Source organism: Glycine soja, chromosome 3 (genome assembly GCF_004193775.1).
Source record: "Glycine soja cultivar W05 chromosome 3, ASM419377v2, whole genome shotgun sequence".
NCBI classification, from domain to species: domain Eukaryota; kingdom Viridiplantae; phylum Streptophyta; class Magnoliopsida; order Fabales; family Fabaceae; genus Glycine; species Glycine soja.
In genome coordinates this window covers 36,991,320-37,009,294 of record NC_041004.1, presented here as the reverse complement: position 1 = coordinate 37,009,294, position 17,975 = coordinate 36,991,320, and the positions used below count along the sequence as shown (strand labels likewise).

The window sequence follows — 17,975 nt, the reverse complement described above, 5'->3', positions numbered from 1 at the left end:
CGATGACTTCAAAGATGGTTATAAACTGTCTTTAAAAGTCTCCCAAAACCATTCTTGAAAGATTCACTTTTTTACCTCGATTCATTTTCAAACCTCTTCCAGTTTTTTAAAATCAAATTTACCTTGAAAAATGGGTAAAGATTGAAAGACATTAACAATGTGACGTGTCTTATACTCGAGTGGACTTAATCCTTTGGATATTATAAAAATACTTGAATTAAAACCTTGTGATGCATTACGATTTCATCGATCTCATTTCATCAATATATCTTATTAACTTTTTAATTTGAAATTTTATGAATTAAATTGTAGTAGTATAACTTTGATCAACTATTACTTCGTTTAATAATTTTTAATTAAATAATTTTTTTTCTTAAAATTCACCTTTGGATTGAAGGTTCTTGTAGATCATATATATCATTTCATATTAATCCAAAATTATTTACCACACCATTTATATAGATTAAAATCGATGTAATATAAACTTTTTAAGATATACTAAAATATTAATCATTTGATGACTTTTTCATTGTTATTTAATTTTGACAAAAGTTAATACAGACAATCTTGATAGATTACATATATAATTCAACGATCAAATCTATAAAAATTATATTATATATTAAATCGTGTATATATATATATATATATATATATATATATATATATATATATATTCTTTGAGTTCAGAAATTTTCTTACATGAGGTCTCATTCGTTTCTCCTAAACTTTAAATGTATAAAAAAGTAACGTATTTTTATAAATGTTTGCAGCTTTATTAATTTAATTATTCAAAAAAATTATATTAATTTTTATTCCTAAGATCATATATATCTATTATGAAAAATTATTATATTCAACAAGAAATATTTATAATATGATTATTAACCAAGTGACTTTTTTTTTTTTACAGAAATTAACCAAGTGACCTATATAACTTAAAAAAGAGTGAATTGAGTTATTTTTAAATCGTTTTACACTTACCTTTAATTCCAAAGGAATTTAATTATATTCAATTATAAAGAAAGTGAGTTGTTTAACCCAAATCCTAACCCTGCAAAATAAGAAAATAAATGCACTTAAAAGCAATAAAAGTTAGAAGAAGAACTAATTAATATTTTTTTATTGGTTTGGTTAATCTGACCTATATTTGATCCTCAAGATGCACTTGAGATTTTTTAGTAAGTTAACTAGTTATAAAAAGTGAGCTAATTATGTCACCACCAACAATGACTCTTCAAATGGACACCCCTTAAACTTTTAATCTAGTCCCTACAAACCATACACCATAATGAATGTGACGAAGAAATACCAAGATAATTATGTCACCACATGTGACACATTGAATATAACAATTTCCACATTTTACATACGCAACTTTACAGATAAAATGGAAGGGGAGACTAAGCATGGAGAGTTAATAGGAAAAGTGACAATTAAGAAATTGGAGAGTAAAGACCCTCTTGAGCTGACAAAGGATGCAGGGATTGACGTTGCTTCGAAGAGATATATTTGTTCTTCAATGAGGATCTTCTGAGTAAAATGTCTGGGATAGTTCTTTTGGTGTGTAATAATGATGTAACTCTCTCCTTGTGCTTAAGAACCAAGAAAAAGAGCAACCTATAACATATCAAGAACAAAACCAGAACTCCTAAGTCCCACCATTTTGAGTAATCATTTCGAATTCCAAACATATCATGAAGTATCTCTTCACCCTTTATCTTGGTACCCCCGGGCACCTGTGGTTCAAATTCAAGACCTATCAGGTCATTCTTGAACTGACCCTGTGTTTCACAACAAAAGAGCATCATCAAAATCATAGCCTAAATATACAAACAATGAATTAGCATGCATGGTAGAGTTGTGACTCTAAACCACTCTTATATGTTGTGATTAGAATAAGCAGACAATCAGGTAGTTGTAGCTGATTTATTTAGGAAATTAGTATAATTATAGAACAAAATAATGATCATATTTAGTGAAAAAATCAATTATTCTAATAATTACATCCATACAATCACTAATGACATTTTTTTACACCTGTATTGACCATGTAATGTAGCTGATATAGGACATTGGATAGCGCCAAAAGAATTTTGGAAGGTCTGCTAGGCTTCTGAATATATTAGATGGCACCATCATGAATACCTGTGTGCACAACTTAAAGTTATAAGGTAAATAACACTTCAAATTCATGAAAATAAGGAGGATGATCTTTGAATTTGCTCACAATGGCACCGGTTGCAGTTCCCATTGCTACCAATAGGTCGGGGGCAAGTGCTGCAAAGAATAATGTGCAGCCTTCTGTGACAGCAATGAGGCAAAATATATTCATGCAAAAATAGCAGTAATGAGAGAAGCCTGGATGAAAGTTCACCATGTGGTAAAGTATTGTTCCTGAAGAGAGGGAAATTGCAAGAACAAAAGGGAGTGATGAGAGGAAATGTGACAGCACAAACATGGCTTCGCCGTAATGATTTCCAAATCTTTCACGTTTGAAGACCTGGTTTTTAAGGGTCATGAAAAGAGTGAGATATATTTTTTATTTATTTATTCAATTTAATCTTACAGAACCAAAATTGAGATATGTGCTATGTTAAATGCCTTGAGTACCTTTAATTCCTCATGGTAAAAGGGTACGCCGCCTAAACATAAGAAGATCATCAAGCCAACGATGAATCCATCACACTTGCCTCTAGTTAAGATTGCTTCATTACTTGTTCCTATGTTGAAAAGAAGAAAACCAGCACTCACTGATATCAAGATATAGAATACAATCCTTAACCAATAGTAACCAATGTCTCTGGTCATATTTAGAATTGATCTATTTGTCAATGTGCATAGCTGCTTCAGCCTGCTGGTATCATATATCTTCTCAACTAAAGGTTCTTCCTGTAACATAGCAACATATAGACCTTCAATCAGTATGGTTACCTGAGTGAATTGCACTGAAGGAAAGAAAGACCAAAAGAAAAGAAAAAGGGGTCAAAGTAAAATATGGCCAATGTTGTAATAGTCATTTCCATCTTTTTGGCATGTGCCTAAAAGTCATAAATAGGGAACAGGACCAACAGAAAGGTGAGAAAGTTTAATATGTGGCCTTATACAAATTGACTTACACTTTGTTTGATTTCTCTGATTTTTTTCCTTGCATTTTCTGACTGAATGGAATTCCTGTAGTACTTTATGAGTTCTGATTTAATCTCTTCTGTTGTCATCTTCATTAGAGAATTCCATGAAGATGAGGCTTCCTAAAACCCAAAATTCACCCGCAATATATATAAGCAACAAGAAGCCACAAAACCATGTTGAAGAAATGCTGGAAATATTGAAACAAACTACTGCATGAGTTTTATGTATGACTAACACTGACCTTTTTGGACTGCATTAAGGCTGCAACACTATCAAACTCCGAGTTAACGCAACGAAGGAAATGCTCAGGAGGATTCTTTCTTGTTGGACAAGGGAACCCTGCATCAGCAAAGAACTGAACAGGAAGAAGGGAATTATTTAGTAACTTTCATAAAATAGTTATTCTTTTTACAGCCATATAACTATTTTCTACCTTTACAGCCATAGTTGCTTCTCCAAAATATACAGATTCACCTCCTGCAAGGAGGACCAGATCATCGAAAAGGTTGAAAACTTCACCACTTGGCTGGTGAATGGAGCATATAACTATTCTTCCATCATGTGCAATGTTTGACAGAGAAGAAATCACATAGAAAGCAGCTGCACTATCCAACCCACTAGTGGGTTCATCCAGAAACATTACATGAGGTTGAGTTAAGATCTCAATGCCTATGCTAAGCCTTCTTTTCTCTCCACTACTTATGCCTCTCAAATGCCAATTCCCAAGTCTGCTATCTGCACTATCTTGCAGACCCATTTCAGCCAATATCTTGGTTACAACCTTATCAATCTCATTTTTAGTCATATCAGCAGGAAGTCTCAAATGAGCTGCATAAGTCAGGGTTTCCTTCACTGTTAGAGTTCCCAAAAAATAATCTTCTTGAGTAACATAAGACTGCAATGACGTCAGAAATTTAGTCAGTGCTTACACAGTCTATCAACCAGAATTGTATTTATGCATAAGATGTAGTGATTGCAATTGATAAAGCTTAGATGCAGTTTCTTATGTGTTTTTTTTTGTGATATTCTCCAATTAAAAATAGAGTTTAACCTTGTAATCCATGTAATAAAGATTAGTATTAAAAGTCAACATTAATTATTAATGTTGTTGCCGCTACCAACACCATCATTGTTGTTGTTGTTACCATTGTTATTGTCAAAGTTTTAAAAAACGGTACACAACCATGATTTGGATGACTGCAACATCAAGATTGTTTAATTGTCTGGGACCACAATCGAAATCACATCGATCACATTTGTCTGTAATATCAACAAACACGATAAAACCACAATAGAATCACACGATCAATATTTAAAACCTTGGAGGTCGTTATTATCACTATTATCGTTATATATAATATTAAAAAAGATATCATAATAAATTTCACATTATTTTATTTGTATTGTCCATTGTGCATCAAACAATGCACAGGATTAAAAAACATAAGGATTTATTATTCATGTAGTGTCAAATAATGATAAGTACCTTCTAGAATTTCATTCAACCTAATTAGTTTTCCTAAAATTTCAAACATGTTTTAAGTTTGTTTTTTTAAATCTTCATTTGATCTTTTCTTTAGGCACTTTTCTGTTGCTAAACTTACAATATCTCTGCAGCCGGTACTTCTGGTAGTCCCGTTGAGTAGTACATTTCCTGTCATGCTAACATTGGTGGGAAGTATCCCTGTTGGAAGCCGAATAGAATATGGTCACCACAAAATAAAATATTGGCGAAGGAAATATAACATAATTCTGTTTTGAAATGTTTGCTTCTGTGTGCTGAAAACTCCAGAAAGCATATGGGAAATTTTAATTTATGCTGTGAGAAATTTTGGAACAAGTGAATTGATGCATTTTTTTATGTGTACAATAACTCCATCTGTGGCTGTTAAAGTTTGGCCAACGATTAAAAAGAGTAAAAAAATTTATTATTATTATTATTATTATTATTATTGTTTTTTTTTATCAAATTGTTAGTTTGTTAATTTTTTATAGATATTTCATAACACTATCGGTTAGAGTGTCAACATAAGTGGCCAAGAATTTGGAAGATGACCTCTCTCTATAACAAACTTTGTAACAAAAAAAAATACTAGTTAAGCAATTGAACTAGAAATTTCTTATAAACAAATATTATTAATGCACCATACATTGTAATTTTTTAATACACTCTTACCCTTAGTGTAATTTTTAATAAAAAAAACCCTTCTATTTATTAAAATAAAGTAGTTGGCATAGTGTCCAAGACAGGTCTTTCATAAATCAACCATTAATTTTCACAGGTAGAGGCAAAGAATATGATTCTTGAGGATATTATTAGAAAAAAATAATTAATACTTTCTTGATTCTAAAGAGACTAAGTAATTTGAAACACTGAAAACACAAACCAAATGAGTAGAAAAATATTTTACTAACGAATCATTAATGAAATCATGCACTAAGTAAAGACTACACAAGTTTTTTCCTTTATAAAAAAAAAAAAAACTTTACAAGTTTGTCACTAACTAAATCATGTTCCAGTAGTGGAAGATTTGCTATAGTTTGAATGAGTAAGTTTATTTAGAAGCAATTTTAAGAAAAAAAAAAGATAAGAAGAACAAAAATAAATTGAGTTTCTTTAAAAGTTAAAATTAGTTTATGCATATCATAATTTATAAAAGTTCTCTAATATAATTTTTTTTTAAAAGATAAAAGAGCTTCTATAGCATGTGCATAAGTTAATTTGAGTTTATAGAGAAGTTTATTTCATTTTTTTTTCTTTTTTTGAATCTTATAAGTGTTTTTAGATAAGCTTAGCTAAACAGGCTCAACACAATATTTTAGGTTCAAATTAACATTGTTGCTATCATTTAAAAAAAAATACAAAAAATCATTAGGATCATGATTCATGCACTAGTTAGACTATTTTTGTTTAATATTCTGAGCTAGTACATTAGCCAATCCAAAATTTAAACCAAGTATGTGGTATATTTTTGTTTGAGTGAAGAGAGGGAGAGAAATATGTACCAGCCAGTGCAGCAAGTACAGTAGATTTCCCGGATCCTGAAGGACCAATGAGTGCCATAATCCGGTTAGGTTCTGCATAACCACTTAACCCTTTTAACAATTCCCTTTTTGGACTATTGTTAACACTTGATGCCACCACTGTCAAATCTTCCCAAACCAGACACACTCTCCTCTTATTCTCCACTGCAACATTAGCCAGCAAATCCATTTTGGTAGGAAACATATTCTCTGCCTCCGTATGCGTATATATCTATCAAGTAATATATATTTTTTATTTTATTTATTAGAACTAGCTAGGGTTTTATATATAATTAATTGCATAGTTCATTATGGCACCGTATGAACACGTCAATGTTTGTTGAAGGTTTTGTCATAGCAGTTATTGAAGAGCACTTTGTATTTCATCTAAATGGATAATCACAGGGTTTTTTTTTTTCTGAAATTGGATATGTTTGGCAGAAATTCACATCTCCATACATTATTTGTAATTGTAGATGTTTCAGAAGTGGACAGTGAGTATGCTAAACTATAAAATGGTATCTTATATAATTAAATGATAAAAGTTATATATGGAGGTTATTAAGTTATATAAGTGTTCATAACTTCAATATTAAAATATAAGAACTTATAAAGTTAATTGGATTTAAAAATTTCATTTTGTACCATGATATCATAAAGATAGATTTATAGACTTCCAACGCTGTTGATGTGATATAATTTAAAGATGATGATATTTTTTCATAGTACATTCTTTAGTAGGACACGTATACAATTTATCCAATAATAAAAAAAAAAATTATAAAAAATGGGTCAAAGAGTGTTTTTGTAATTTTTTAATAATTTATACAAATTGATTATTGGATATTTTATCAAGCACATGAATTAATCATCGTGAAATTATTTTAACTTAATTAAAAATCTTAAATTTAAATTTTATTTATACAGTTATTTAAATACTTAGATTCAAACAAAATTGTGTATGATTAACAATAATTACAGAAATTGAATGAAAGTCCTTGAGAGTACAATTTATTTATAATCGTGATTTGAACAAAGTATTCATGAGTTGATAATGCAATTTGTCAACTTGATGTCTTGATGAAAATTAAATACTAGATATTCTTTTATTCACTAGAAGAAAAATATGTCTTCCCACCACAAAGTACACACCATTCATTTGATAAGGTTATACTAATTTTAGTGTATAATACATTTTATCAATATATTTTGACGGTGGATAGTATAACTCAAAGCTCAAACAGAGTACACAAAAAGAATAGAAAATAAAGAAGAGAACACAAACAGAGGAAGTGTGCACTTCGAGGTAGATAGAGATCATACAGGAATCGTACTGACAGTGGTGCATATGTAGCAATTATAGAGTTAGTTGACCTACGCAGCTATGCATGACTATCACAACGTGAAGGTTTTTAGTGTTGATTGAAGCAGGAAACCAATCGCAATTAAATGAAATAATGAACGATGAAGTTCAAAGTGGTGCAGAATGCACCACGTCCACGCACATGTACTAGTAAATTCTGGCCATTCCAATCTGTGACATGAACTTTTGATACTGCTTTCGGTCCAGATCTTGCACAATTCAACATTTTATTAATTGGAAAACTATTTAATCCTAGGCTAGAATTTTAATGTTTAATCATGTAGCATTGATACTTAGGCTAAATTCTAAAAATTTATTGTAATATTTGGTTCCTGATTTTTAAATTTTGTAATTTTTATGCTCCGTCAATTTTTAACATTAACTATTATAGTTGAATGTTTATTAGATGACATGACATTTACGATGAGTTTATTTAAACATAAATATAATTATTGGTTAATTAAATTAAGTATAAATTAATTATAAATAAATAAATAAAGAAAATTGGAGACCCCTAACGGGTGAAGATGTCTCAGGGGACCAAAATAAAAACTTTGTGAAAATAAAAAATCAAAATTACAATCTAACCTAACATCTAACATAGCTAATTACTTGCTCAGTCTTTGATTGGATGTTTCGGATTTTCTTTCTTTAAATGAGTTATTCTTTTTAGAAAATAAAATAAATAATATCTGTCGTTGATGGAAAAAAATTAATAATTGATATTTTAACATATTCACACTTTAGTTTATATTAAACATAGTCGCTGATATTACAATCCTTGGAAATATACTAAACATGTTTTCCTTTAAGTTGAGTAACTTCCAAAAGAAGATAAAAATATATGTAATATCACTGGGATATAAAATATAAAGCAGTCTTTTGCCTCAATTTCTAAATATATTTCTTATAAAATTTAATAATTAAGCATTGTAAGTATAAAACAATTTTATGTAATCAAATAATAAAAATTACTGTTAATATAACTTATAAAATTATTATTGTAAAAGTTAATAAATTTATCGGACATAAAGATTTGTGATTCTTATATAGTTAATTATATGCTTAATGATTTGATCTGATCCCCAAACGAAAATCTGAGATGCGAAAAAATTAGCTTGATGTGAATAACAGATCATATTGTTACAATTCTAAAACCAAGTTTACATCATTATGTATACAATATTATATTGCAAATTTGTTGTCTTGAGACGATATGGATGCTTGAGCTTCTTGCTAATCGGTCATTATTCAAGTATTTGCGTGGACAAACTTTTCAACAAATACTTTTGAATAAGAAAATAAACAACTAAGAAAGTGAAATAAATTACATTTCTCTCAAATTAAATAATTTATATATCCTAAGTTTAAGAAGAAATTAGATAATTTTTTTTAAAAATAAGATAAATTATTGAGAGAAAAATGATTTTTTTTAATTCTTCTATCAATGTTTATTGAGTTGTAGACTTTCCTCGGCATCGATGAAACCACAACACGGGTGATATCGATGATCTTTTGTTATACCGAAGCACCAAGAAGAGAAGCAATCTGTGAACTAATAACAAAATAACCAATGCTGTTAAGTCCAACCATTTGCCATGATTCAACGGGACACCAAATAACAATGTTAGGACTTTTTCCCCTGTGACTTTTGGGTCACCGGGTAGAAGAGGATCAAATTCAACCCCCAGCATGTCATTCTTGAACTGTCCCTGTAGATGAGCATGGAAGGGTTTTATAAGGGATTTGATAATCAACTCCGAGTTAAGAGTATTAGACTATTAGAGACCTATTTGGATATTTGAGATATAAAGTATATTTTAAGTAGAAAAGCTCTCAAAAAAATTTATAACTTGTATCCAAACAGACACGATAAGCAATACTGATAAAAAAAAAGGAGAGAAACTATTATAAGCAATTAGAACTAATTTTTTACTTTCTTACTTTGTACATCCCATGCTTTAGAGGACACAATCCTGGTGAGAAGGTATACATTAGGAATACAATGTTACATTCTAGGGTGTTTTATATTTTGTTTGAATATGAAAAAATTATGATTAGATTTCCTATTTTGAATAATAATTACAAAATAAAGAAATGGTGATATTGTTAATGGTTAGAGCTTAATTTTGACTTAAATATGTTAGAAATTCCTAAAAATATATCTAAATTTTTTAAAATCTTTGAAATTTTTTGTTTCTCATTAGTATGTGAAACTTAAAGTTTTGGGAGAAATCTTTGTCCAAATATAAGAATGTGTTCATTAGTTGTACACATCAAGGGTACATGTGTTAAGTCATAGGTATCAATGACATATCATCTGGATTTTTTTTTATTTTTATATTTAATTAATTCAATAAAATATTTTATTAAAAAAAGAAAATAAAGTTGAATATGCGCAACTAACGGTGGCCTGCTTCATTTTTTCCATAGCCTCGACACCAATCGTTGTCATCTTCCTCCTCCTCCTCCGGCGAGCCCTGCACCAAGAAGCTCTTCTGGGACCAAGAGGATCCCACTCACTAAGGCTTCTCCACCATTCCCATTCCCCTCAACATCAACTACCTCGTCAACAAGCGCGACTCTTTCCTCGTCCTCTATCGCTGCGTCTCCAACCCCTACACCCCTTCGGCATCAGCATCAGAGCCGGAGCAATCCTTGCCGCCGGAGAGAGGCTCTGGGTTGCCTCCCCTGCTGCCAAGATTCCAGAGGAGCATGTCGGATCTCTCAGCTCCTTCGTTGGATAAGGCTCTGTCCTGTTTTAGCTCTGAAGAAACTAGCACCCCTGATTCCATGGTATGGAGGTTGAGAAATTGAAACGTGAAATTAAAGTTTTGATCTTTTTGGATTTGGAATAATGGGTTTTGTTTGTTTTTTTTGAGGGGGCGACATTCTAGTTCATGCATTTGGACGTTTGATGTGGCTTGGCACATGTATGGCTTACATGTCAAACTAACATACATGTAACTACAAGGATCTCCCACAAAATGAAGTTTAAAGAACCCAACCAGAAGTAAAAAAATTTTAAGGATCATTTGTGAAATTCACGTATATTTCAGGTCACATGGTAAAAAAATTTACATTATCAACTAATATAAGTATATATTTTAAAGAAATTAGTGTAAAAGTTAGTGAACTTATACCATACGTGAATTTATGATTAAAACCAGTGTGAGTGCATGGACTATGTTATGATATTATTATTAAGACAAACAACAAATAACATTAAAAAAAAAACTTTCTTAGCTAAATGATCATTTTAATTTATGATTGTGTAAATGGGTGATAATTTAGTTTGAGAGAAAATTTTGACTTACTCTGTATAAAAAGTATGACACAATTATATTTGTTAAATTTTGTGAGATTAAAATAAGAATTATTGTACTTTTTACATATTCAGAAATTAAATAATAATTTATTTTTTTAGAGACTAAATAATTAGTGATTTACTCATGCATATATCAAAATAGTTATCTATCCAAGCTTCTTATTAAAACAAACCGTCTAATCGTTAAATTAAAAAAGTTTAAATATATTTTTGGTATCTAAAAAATACTCAAATTTTGTGATTGCTTCCTAAAAAAAATTATTTGTAATTGCTCCCTATAATTTAAATTTGTTTGTCTGTGCTCCTTACCTTCATGTTGTATCAAATGGATTATATATTAAATTTAAAGGCACACATCATGTTGATGCAAAATGCATTGTTTTCAACTTTTTAAATCGATTATATTTATAAATGAGGTAAAAATCATTATTATTCTACATCAACAACCATAATTATATTTTTCTACGTCAGTTATAAATATAACTATTTGATGGAATCTGTGGTAACATAACTATTTGATGGAACCTGACGAAAGGGAGTAAAGACAAAAAAAAAAAAAAATTAATTGTAGGGAGCAATCACGAAGAAAAAAAATTTAAAAATCAATCACAAAATTTGAGTATTTTTTAGGAATAAAAACGTTAAACTAATTTAAAATAAATGGGGAAACATATTTTACCTGCATTGCCCATGTAGTAAAACTGAGGTATGACATGGGGTAGCGCCAAAAGATCTTTGGAATGTCATGCAGTGGTCTGACTAATTGGGAGGACATCATCATGAAAAGCTACAGCAAACAATTCAATTAAAATAACGATCCAGTTCTTACTAGTTACAATCACTCATACGAAGAACAGAGAAAATCATTTGCTCACAATTACACCAGTTCCTGTTCCTAAGCCCATCAGCACATTGGGGACCACTGAGGCTACAATCATCATGCAGCACTCAACAACGGATAGGCAGCAGAATAAGTTGATACAAAAAAATGCAAAATTAACTAAACCCGGATGAAGTTGCACCATGAAGTAAATGATTAATCCGGAGGAGAGCGATGTTAGAACAATGAAAGGAAATGATGATATGATGTTTGATACTACGAATGCAGCCTCTCCATAATGCCCTTTGGACCTTTCACCATAGAACACCTGATTTTTGTTTTGATTAGATACAAAGAATATATATTGCATGAATTTGGTATCTTTTGGAGTAAAACGATCGTTAAATTGATCTGTGGGTCCCTATATTTGTATCAAATTTTTAATTAGGTCCTGAATTTTTTTCTTTTAGTTGGGTTTGTCAACTTTTATTTTTTTCAATTGGATCTCTCATCCAATTGGTATCATGAAAAATTAACCAGAAACACCTAAATAGAGATACAAATAGTGAATTGATACTTCTATATAATGTGTTGTAAACATAACTAATTTCATTACAAGATATTTTTGTAAAGTTTTAACGTTTATAAGTCAATTCAACTAAAGTATTCTTAGATAATTATTTGGTTCTGAAGATTAAAAATATGTCGAAAACTCTTAGAGTTGACTCATAACACATTCTGAAAATACCAGTCCATTGTCTATATCTCTAATTAGATATTTGCATTAATTTTTAACAACGGCAATTAGTCTGGAGGAGCCAATTAAAAAAAAAAAGTTCAAGGACCCAATTTAAGGTTTAAAGAACCAATTGAAAAATTGGTAAAATTACGATGACCTCCAAATAATTAAAACCATTATTTTACCTACCTTCAATTCTTCAATGAAAAATGGTAATCCTCCACCTGACAAACAAATATTGAACCCATAGATGAATGATACACACTTTCCTCTATCCAATATTGAGTTGTTGCCTGTGCCAATATGGAAATAGAGGGCGCCGAGAGTGATTCCTACCAGTATGTAGAATACTATCCTCAGCCAGTAGTAACCAATGTCCCTAGTCATGTTTAGGAAAGATCGCTTGGTCAATGTGCACATCTGCTTCCACCACGTGGCACTGCTACCTATCTTGGCCTTAATTTCTTGCTCTTCCTACACATTTGCATCTCCTAGATCAGTATCACATAGAACAATTTTCCTATGCTTCATTCTAACTGATCATGTAATTGGTAAACAATATAATCAAGGTAGAATTTGTTTTAAAAAGAAAGTTATACTATGAATAATAAATGCTAGACTAAGAAATTGTTACATTAGCTTTCAGTTGTTGAATTCTTCTTCTCGCATTGATCATTAGCCTTGAACCTTCATAACTTCGAATGAGTGTCTCTCTAATCTCGGCTTTTTTCGCTCCCAGTGCTGAATTAGATGAAGATAGCTGTCAATCAGGATATTGAAATTCACATTTAGAAGCATTGTCATTTAAAAAAAAAAAAGAGTTGAAATAAAAAGGCTCCAAATTCAAACCAAATCTAATTGTGCTCTTGCTAGAGCTGAAGTAACCAAGTCAAAGTCCAAATTGATACAAAGAAGAAAATGATCTGAAGGATTTCTTCTAGAAGGACAGGGTAACCCTGCATCAGCAAAAAACTATTCCAAAAACTTCATTTAGTGACTCAAAATTTTCAACTAACTTCATTCAACTCTTTTTGTTTATGTGACCAAGTTGTTTACCTTTAGAGCCATATTGGCTTCTCCAAAATAAACAGTTTCCCCACTTGAAAGCAAAAGCAAATCATCAAATATATTAAAAGTTTCACTACTTGGCTGGTGAATGGAACAGATAACTATCTTTCCATTGTGAGCAATGTGGCATAGAGATTGAATCACATAGAAAGCTGAGGCACTATCAAGTCCAGTAGTAGGTTCATCAAGAAGTAAGACATATGGTTGTCAGAATCTCAAGGCCAATGCTAAGTCTCTTCTTTTCACCATTACTAATACCCCTACAATGCCAATTTCCAATCCTAGTATCTGCACAATCTTCCAGACCCATTTCCACTATGGTTTCTTCCACCACTTTGTCTATCTCTTCTTTGGTCATTTTAGAAGGAAGCCTCATGTTTGCTGAGTATGTGAGGGTCTCTTTTACAGTTAAAGTTCCCAAGAAAAGTTCCTCTTGTGCAACGTAGGACTGAAAATTCAAGAAATATACTGAGCCAGATATGTCCTCTCGTGGATATTTTAAGGTTAACAGAGAGAAAGGATAAATCATAAAGCTATTACTATCATATGTCTTGTTTTTAGTATCATCTAGTGTTCTTACCACTTCTCTGGAATACAAGCTTCTCTTCCCATTAATTAGAATGTCCCCGGTTACTACAACATTTACAGGAAGTCTTCCTACAAAAAAGATTTAAATCCAATGACTAAGAACAATGCTACAGAGGCAGTATCACTGCATAAGATCCAAACACTACACCCAAAGCCAGAAACACATTAGGGCTTCACAATTAACGTTTCAATTTAACCAATACATATAAATTGGTTATAATTTGTTTTTCTCATTTTTTTCAAATTCGTTTTTGTTTGAACACTTTTTTATGGTGAAAAGGGAGCCTAAAATTTCTTAATTTCAGCTATTATATTGTTGCAAAAAAAAAAAAAACTGTTTAAAAAATAATCAATTTGTTTGAGACATTTGCTAAAATTTGCTACAAAGCTTTTTTTTAAAACAATAAATTATTTTATGCTCCCAAAAATTTGAAGGTTATGGAGAACAAGATAAGAAATATGTTAATTACACACTTTTTAACTAGATAAATTATTAAATAATTTTGGATCACCACATATTCATGGTTCCAACTAATTCATCCATCTCCAAACAAAATATAACTAAAATTTATAATTTATGAAAAAATAGTTAACACTCAATTACGCATTTTTCCACTAGCACACTCTACATTATTTATTCAAAATTGTTGAAAATTATAAAATTGTGTGACCGTTAACTTTTATTTAATGAATCTCTCTTAACTTTGTACTCTGTTCAGTCCTCTTTATAAGAGTTAAAAAGATGTTTGACTTGATCCTTTTTACAAAAATATATCCCTAAATATAAGTTATTTTAATTTATAAGTTCAATAGTAAGTGAAATACATTAATATTTTTGTTATATATATAAAGAACATTTTGAGAATCTTACTTTAACTATTCAAATGCATAATAAAAAGGGTAAATAGTCATTTTTTCCTTAAATGTATAATTAATTTGCTGATAAATTCGTTCCTGAAAGATTAAAATTCTAAATTTAGTCTCTGAAAGTGTAAAAAAAGTGATAAATTTATCCAACCGTTAACTTTCGTCTGTTACCGTTAATGAAATAGCCTACGTGACACAAGGAGACGAAATTGTCACAAATTGATTGTCAATGTCATCATGCTGAATAGATTAGTTGAAAATGTCAATGAGTTATCATTATTAAACCTAAAAGTAAGTAATTTTTTGTTGAACGAAAATATCAGTAATTTTTTTGAAGAAAAATATCATATTTTCATTGGACCAAAATGTCACTAAGTTATCATTATTGGATCAAAATGTTAATAATTTTTTATTGAACGTAAATGTTAGTAATTTGCTGACATTTTGGTTCAATAATCGTAATTTACTGACATTTTGATCCAATAAAAGTGTATAGACATTTTGATCCAAAAATAATAATTATTAACATTTTCCTCCAAAAAAAAAATTATTGACATTTTTGTCTAACAAAAAATTACTGACATTTAGGTCCAATAATAGTAACTTATATTTTCATTCAATCTATTCAGCATGATCACGTTAACAATCAATTTTGTGACATCTTTGTCCCTCTATGTCATATATGCTATTTTATTAATAGTAATGGATGGAAGTTAATATCAGATAAATTTGTTGTACTTTTTTCACTTTCGAGGACTAAATTTAAAATTTTAATCTTTTAAGAATGAATTTATTAGCGAATTACACGTTTGGGGACAAAAATAACTATTTATCTTTAAAAAAATCAAACCCACTAGGTGAGCCTGATGATGATAGCAATTTGGGGTAATATGATGAAGTCATAAGTTCAAATCTGAGTGTCATTGTTTTACACCAAAAAAATTCAAAGCAACTAAGTATATTAATGGAGAGAGATTAAAAGAATAAAAATTAACATAAATATTTGAAAAATAATAAAAATATGTCTCATTAATATTAGGAGTAATTTAAAATATATATATATATATATATATATATATATATATATATATATATATATATATATATATATATATATATAAAACTTACAATCAATTTAATACGACTAACTAAATTTTTAATCCTAAATTAGTAATCGAGTCTTATAAAAGTGACCAAGAGAGTAGTTTTCAGCATATTTTAACTAATATACTTCTTCCATCCCGTTTTTTAGTTTTTTTACTTTCAAGGTTTTAGAACAAAAACTAAGAAATACATTTATTATTTTAGATTTAATAAAAATTATTTTGCAATTTTTTATATATTATTTTTCTTTCATATTAATTAGAGTATCTCTCGTCTATATATACTTTTTGAGTATTTTTTATTTTCTATAATAAATGATTAAGGATCTAATAAGAAAAAATATGTAATGTGTTGGTGTGATTTGCTAGCATTGATGAACAGGAAATTATATTTCGAATCAGCCAAATATCTTTCATATCTTTTATGTATCAATTTCATAATTGTATTTGATTATATACTTGTATATATATTGGCTGCAACCCGTTGAAAACAAACTACAACATATATTCTGGTAGTAGAAGAATTCAGTTTTCAATAGAAAGATAGTATATGTAAGAGAGTAAGAGAGAGATCAGAGCAGCCAATGAGTCGAGGAGGGTGGTTTTGCCAGAGCCAGAAGGACCTATGACAGCCATGATCCTACCAGCTTCAGCAATACCTGTGATTCCACTCAGCAACTTCTTGTCTGCTACAGAAACCGTTATATCTTCCCATAACATCACCATCACCGTATATATGATAGTATAGCCTTACTACAAATTAATTATATATATGGGAGGAGTATTATGTATGTTGTATAATTTTCTTCTCTCCCTCGTTTTCTATATATATATCGGTACTTACAAGTTACAACGCATGTTATATTACATAATTAATAATGGCTTTGTACGTACGTACACGATTATGTGATAAGTAAAAGGCAAAGAACTAGAAACAAGAAAATCTGACTTTTCCTAACTGGTTGTTTGTCAATGTTCAAGATTTTGTCCCCTTGAACGGCAAAACCATCATTTAGGTATAATTTTTTTTCTAAATTATCAAATGGAAAAAAAATTAAATAAATACTCATAAAGGAATAAATTATAAAATATTCTACAATTTTGAGTTCAAAATTGTAAATCATTTTACAACTTTTTTTTTCTTTTTTATTGAAGTGATAAAAAAGTTTACGATTTCTTCATTTGTTTAAACACAACTTTAAAGTCATATATTTTTTTATATGTTTTTTATAAAATTCATAAATTATTTACTACTAAGTTATAAATAATTTTATTTAAATTAATATTTTATATTATTTAATTTAATATTTTTTTAAAGAAAATTAATTAAAATAAAACTAAGGTCGCGGCTATAACTTAGTTTCATTTTATTTAAAAGCAAATTATTTTTTATATATAAAATATAATTTAATTATACTGTTCCATTTATTTAATATTTTATATAATTAAAATAATAAAATAAACCTAAGGTCGTGGCTATAACTTAGTTTCATTTTATTTAAAAACAAATTATTTTATTAGTTGGATTTCAAATTTTTAGCTTGTACGATGATATCATAAAGGTAGACTTATAGACTTGCAATTTTTTTAGATGTGATGATATAATATAAAGAAATGGTAATTAATAACATGAATTTTCATAGTGCATTCATTAGTAATTATTAGTAGGTGATCAGTTTCATGTGAGGTTTATTGCAATAATTAAATCCTACGGACAATTCACTTCTCGTACGTGATGAGCAGAAATTATGCAGTATTGCAGTTAGTAGTTGAGTCATACCACAACGTGGAGTGTTTTGAAGCAATTAATGCAGTTTTGAAGCATGAAATGAAACCAACCGCAATTAAATGAAATAAATGAATGATGAAGTTCAAGAGTGGTGTACACACTGCAAATTCTGAGCATTCCAATGTGGGGTGTTGCCTCCACGAGTCATGTTATT

At 29.6% G+C, this 17,975-nt stretch overlaps 1 protein-coding gene and 1 pseudogene across 1 annotated transcript; both read right to left on the bottom strand.

The window, feature by feature from the left end:
* Window positions 1–1,230: 1,230 nt before the first annotated feature.
* On the bottom strand, window positions 1,231–6,383 carry LOC114406707 (ABC transporter G family member 15-like). Its single transcript, XM_028369483.1, has 9 exons — window positions 6,139–6,383; window positions 4,737–4,816; window positions 3,566–4,027; window positions 3,374–3,487; window positions 3,120–3,251; window positions 2,614–2,892; window positions 2,231–2,503; window positions 2,041–2,148; window positions 1,231–1,784 (listed from the first exon to the last, which is right to left on the bottom strand). The coding sequence occupies exons 1-9, from the start codon at window positions 6,359–6,361 to the stop codon at window positions 1,437–1,439; spliced, it is 2,019 nt and encodes a 672-aa protein (XP_028225284.1). The 5' UTR covers window positions 6,362–6,383; the 3' UTR covers window positions 1,231–1,436.
* Window positions 6,384–8,970: 2,587 nt separating this feature from the next.
* LOC114405230 lies at window positions 8,971–16,758 on the bottom strand (annotated as a pseudogene).
* Between the last annotated feature and the right edge of the window lie 1,217 nt (window positions 16,759–17,975).